General features: G+C 41.3%; 1 protein-coding gene across 1 annotated transcript in view; it reads right to left on the reverse strand.

Annotated features, from left to right (window-relative positions):
* The window catches only part of LOC110885278 (alpha-L-fucosidase 2), a 4,271-nt gene extending 1,676 nt beyond the window's left edge, over positions 1-2,595 (reverse strand). Inside the window, exons 1-4 of the mRNA XM_022132960.2 lie at positions 2,317-2,595; positions 1,507-1,652; positions 317-1,104; positions 1-215 (exon numbers count right to left, since the gene is read on the reverse strand). The exon at positions 1-215 is cut by the window's left edge and continues 77 nt beyond it. Of these exons, the coding sequence (XP_021988652.1) occupies positions 1-215; positions 317-1,104; positions 1,507-1,652; positions 2,317-2,464 (1,297 nt within the window). The 5' untranslated portion in view covers positions 2,465-2,595. The remainder of the gene's footprint in view (positions 216-316; positions 1,105-1,506; positions 1,653-2,316) is intronic.
* Between the last annotated feature and the right edge of the window lie 2,648 nt (positions 2,596-5,243).

The raw sequence follows: 5,243 nt of genomic DNA on the forward strand, positions 1-5,243 counted from the left end.
CAGCCTCACCGCGGTCAGGTGATGTTTTAGCCCATATATCGGAAACCTGGTGCGCGACCCACCCGTTCGCCTCATAGTTCACTTTTGCCGTTTTACTTCCATTGACAGAAAGGTTTTTTATGAAGTCAAACAAAGGTTCTTGGCATTCATGGAGGCTGCATGGCAGCGAATGCCAATAGTTCATTTGAAGATTAATGTTCAAGTGTGGTGCACCACTGCATAAATAAGTCAACAAACATGGTCAACATTGTAGCTTCACTAACAATCTAACATAACATATATATTTTCTTGAAATGGTGATCAAAATATTGCTTACTCCCATGGTGGATAAACTTTATCATTCCATATACCCTGCAGATTTGCAGGCTGAGTTCCAGGCCTAGAACAAGAAATAAGCAAATAACGACCGTATTGAAACAAAAGCTCGATCAACGATGGATCTTCATCCGTTTTAAAAGACTTAATCCTGTCGGAAGTTGGGACATAAGAATCTTTCAACGTTGAGCTTTTCGAAAGGTTAATCGAGACGCGATGAAAAAGATTATGATAATCATCCAAGTGACGTGAATAAAGTTGTTCGAACGAATATCTCTTCAATTGTTCCAAATTATTCAAACAATCAATTGTGGTATCTTTTTTAGAATCTGAAGGATTGGTGAAAGGGTCTTCAAATGAAGAAGATGCCACTAGAAGTATGACAGCCCAATCACATCCCTCCACCTTAATCTTATTATCTTCGAAAACAGTTATGGTACCAATATCATCACTGATTCTCAGATCAAGAACAGCAGAAAATTTAATTCCATCTTCTGTTTTTTCCATGACAATCTGATTTTGAGCATTCGCTGATGTACGATGAGGAATCTTGCTATCGAGAAACACAGTAAAAGACAAAGAACCAGACTTGTTTCCAGAAATCTTGGAGACAATGACTTGATCTGGGTATGAAGCAAAATGTTGTCTAGTGAACTCCACTTCACCGATCAAGTACGTAACTTTTGCTGTTGCAGTATCTAAATCCAGCTCCCTTCGATATGTTGTCTCGTCGTACTTGACATCAGTTTCGTGGAACTTGAAGTTGATGTCACCCAAAAGCTGATATGCCTTCACCATTACAAAAACATGATTAATTATGGTATGCGCTAAACGTAAGACTCTCCCCCACTTTTACTAAATGTACCCCTTGTCAGATTAGTCGTTATATTGGTTGTATGAAAAGGCGAAAGTACTATATCGGTTGTATAAAGGGCAACACTTGTATGCCACATTTTATACGGTCCGTATATATAGAAGTACGACGTTTGTATGCTACATTTTTACGGGCCGAATAGATTTTTTTTATAAATAGGGTTTTCATTTTGTGACATGGTACGTTTAGCCAACGGCCCAACACCATCAATTATTCGTGCACAACCCTACTATGGGACTTAAAGCCACACGGAGGGAGACCTTTTCTATAGACCTTTGGTACAAAATAAATGGATAAATTAAGAAGGGCGTATATACATTGGAGCCTTCTCCGGATAATTTGACTGCAGAAGTTGTAGCTTCTGCATACTTTCCATCGTTCACAAGTTTCCGGACCTCGGAGAGAGCTTTTGGTGCATCGGGATTTGTGTAGTTCCCGGGGCTTCCTGTCCACAAAGTGTCATCTGCAGCAAACATGAATTAATTGATCATTTGTGAATGTTCACATTCTGGCGGACCCATGATTTTTTTTTTCACTGGTGTTGGAATTTTTGATGTTTGAATGTCTCTCAAATCGAGATCTGAATTTTCTGTTCTAGTTAGGTCAGGTCACATAAATGTACACTCATCTTTTAGGCCATGTGTAGTCATAAAGCCCCCAAAGGGGCGTTATGCGCCATGTGGCATGCCACGTCACCCCGGGGCTTTATGGGGCTTGAGGCCGTAGTCATAAAGCCCTACCTCATCATAACCAAAGTGTAAAATGCAGGGACCAAAGGTGTAAAATGCAGGGGACCAAAGTGTTTTAATGCAGGGACCAAATTGTAAAATGCAGGGACCAAAGTGGAAAATGGAGAACAAATCCCCTTCTTCCTCCTTCTTCCTCGCGCCGCTATGTCCTTCACGCCGGTATTTTTTTTTTGATTATAGCGCTGGGGGGGGCGGTGGGAGGGGCTCCATACCGGCGCCATCTTCTTGTTCGCGCCCCATTACATGTGGGCTTAGAAGTAAGTTTAAGATCCCCAGTATGAGATTTAAAGAATCTCATGGGATCAACTAGACACTACACGCTATATAATAGGTCTGTCTACTGTCTATGTGTACAAGTATTAAAAGAAAAGAGTGTACCATTGAGGTTGATGGTTTCGGATAAAACACCACCCCACACCATACCGCCAAGACGTCCATTTCCGATGGGAAGAGCATCCGTCCAGTGCCTAGCTTCACCACTGAACCTAACTTTCAAATTACTATTTGAAATATTATTTTCAGCCATTTTTCACAATGACTAACAAGTGTGGTGCCGGAGGGGATAAGAATGAAGAAAAGGGTGAGGATGAGGCGGTGGATTGAATGAGGTAATTGCTTATAGACTTATATGTAAGATAGGATCAGGCAATACAGTGAATAAAAATAAGAAAGAACAAGAAACAGAGTAGCCGAATGTAATCTTATTATTAAACAAATGCTTGAAGTCAGCGTGATTGAATGATTACAAAGGAATTTCGGCTGATTGAAAAGAGATAAAAAAAACAACTGATGCTGAATTATTTAAATAGGAAATAAAGCAACGAACTTTGCAGAATATTTGGTCCCACGTGCTCCTTTATTCTTGGGCTTCCAACGTTCACAAAAGTGGACGTTATTGAATTAAAATCGGTCAACATTTAACCAACATTCTCCCCCTGAATGTTGACTTCCTTCTTCTGATCTTCAACTCCCATAAGCTGCTTCATCTCTTCGAACTTAACACGTGGCAATGCTTTGGTAAGAATGTCTGCTTTCTGCAGATCTCCGCTGATGTGCTCAACCTCAATTTGCTCTCTTTCAACGCACTCGCGGATGAAATGATATTTTGTATCAATATGCTTGCTTCTCCCGTGGAAGACGGGGTTCTTCATGAGTGCAATTGCCGATTCATTGTCTACAAACAACTTCACTTTCTGAGCTTCCGTTCCCACCAGATCACTGACCAAATTTCTTAACCATAGTCCTTGACAGGCTGCTGCAGTTGCAGCCATAAATTCAGCTTCACAAGAGCTAAGAGCTACTGTGTTCTGTTTCTGTGACGACCAAGTGACTAAATTATCCGAAAAATAAAAGGCCATACCAGTAGTTCCCCTTCCGTCTTCTATTCCAAAACTGCTATCACTATATCCCTTCAGCTTCCCGTTACCACCTCTTTTGTACCTCAGACCATGACTAATTGTTCCTCTGATGTACCTGAGAATTTGCTTAACGGCTGCAAAGTGACTCTCTTTAGGAAGCTGCATGTATCTACTCACCACCCCAATTGAGTAACTAAGGTCTGGCCGTGTATGGAGCAGGTAACGAAGGCAACCTATAATCCTTCGATACTTCGTCGGGTCAACTTCTTTTCCTGATTCATCTTTTGTTAACTTCAATTTGTGCTGCATTGGGCAATTAGTCGCATTACAAGTACTCATACCTGCCATCTTCAAAATTTTACCAGCATAACCTTCTTGTTTCAGTATTATTCCATCCTTGGTTTGTTCTACTTCAATCCCAAGGTAGTAAGTTAATTTGCCCAAATCACTCATATCAAAGATAGACTTCATTCTTCTCTTAAACTCCCAAATTTTCACTTCACTTGATCCAGTCACAATCAAGTCATCTACATAGACACCAACAATAATAACATAATCTTGTTTGTGTACCTTGTATACAGCTTGTTCATGTGTACACCTGCTAAAACCAAGATCCTTGAGAGCTTTATCCAATCGAGCATTCCATGCCCTGGGTGCTTGTCTCAACCCATAAAGCGCCTTGTGCAGCCTATAAACCATACCTTCTTTGCCCTTAATTTCAAAACCAATTGGCTGTTTTACATAGACTGTTTCCCGGAGTTCACCGTTAAGAAAAGCCGACTTGACATCTAAATGATGTACAAGCCACCCTCCTTTGACTGCAATTGCTAATAATAACCTGATTGTTTCAAGCCGTGCGACTGGGGCGAAGGCGTCTTCAAAATCAATTCCTTTTTGCTGCACATATCCTTTAGCCACCAAGCGTGCTTTATGCTTTATCACATTCCCTTGAGCATCTTTCTTCAGCTTAAACACCCATCTCAGCCCGATTGCTTTGTGACCGGTTGGCAAGTGTGCTAGGGTCCAAGTATTATTCCTTTTTATCGAAGCCAGCTCTTCCTTCATAGCATTTAGCCATGGTTCCTCTGTTGCAGCCTCATCAAAGGAAGCCGGTTCACCATCAATTAGCAATAACCCAACTTCTTTATCATAAAGATCACGCACCTGGTCTTCTGTCATTGCATTTGATTTTTGATAAACTTCACCAATTGATCGAAACCCTTGGGGCGGGGTGTCATCATATGGAATGCTCTGGTTTGGCACATCAGGGTTTGATGATTGAGACCTGGACAAAAACTGCGAAGCATCACCTTGTATACCTGGTGATTCGAATTGATGGGAATGAGAATTAGGGTTGTGTGTAGGTGTGTTTTCATCAGTAAACTCATTCTCAATTTGGGTTTGACTTTCCTGTGTTTCAACTTGACTTGTGGGTTCTGGCCCATCAACCATAATACTAGCCCACCAAGGTGTGATGGACTCTTTATTATTATTATTTCCCTTCCAAGCCCATTTACGGTATTCATCCACCTCTACAACACTGGGAGATGCAATCACAACATTCATTGTATTGGGATTTAGAAGTCTGAATCCTTTCGTTTCTTCCACAGTGCCTAAGTACACCATAGGCGTTCCTCGATCACTTAACTTCGTGGCAGTCTTCGACAAATCCTTCACATATGCAACACAACCAAATACTTTTACATCGGTAAGTATGGGTTTTCGTTTTTTCAATACCTCGTACGGTGTTGCAGCTTTCACCGATTTTGTCAAAATTCGATTTAGTAAATACACCGAATGTCGAACAGCCTCCCCCCACATCTGGTCCGGAACGGACATCGTCTTCAACAACGATCTCGTCATTTCAACTACGGTCCTATTCCTACGCTCTACAACTCCGTTTTGATGAGGAGTGTAGGGCGCGGTTAATTGCCGTCTAATCTTCAT

Source organism: Helianthus annuus, chromosome 10 (assembly GCF_002127325.2).
Source record: "Helianthus annuus cultivar XRQ/B chromosome 10, HanXRQr2.0-SUNRISE, whole genome shotgun sequence".
Taxonomy (NCBI): Eukaryota; Viridiplantae; Streptophyta; class Magnoliopsida; order Asterales; family Asteraceae; genus Helianthus; species Helianthus annuus.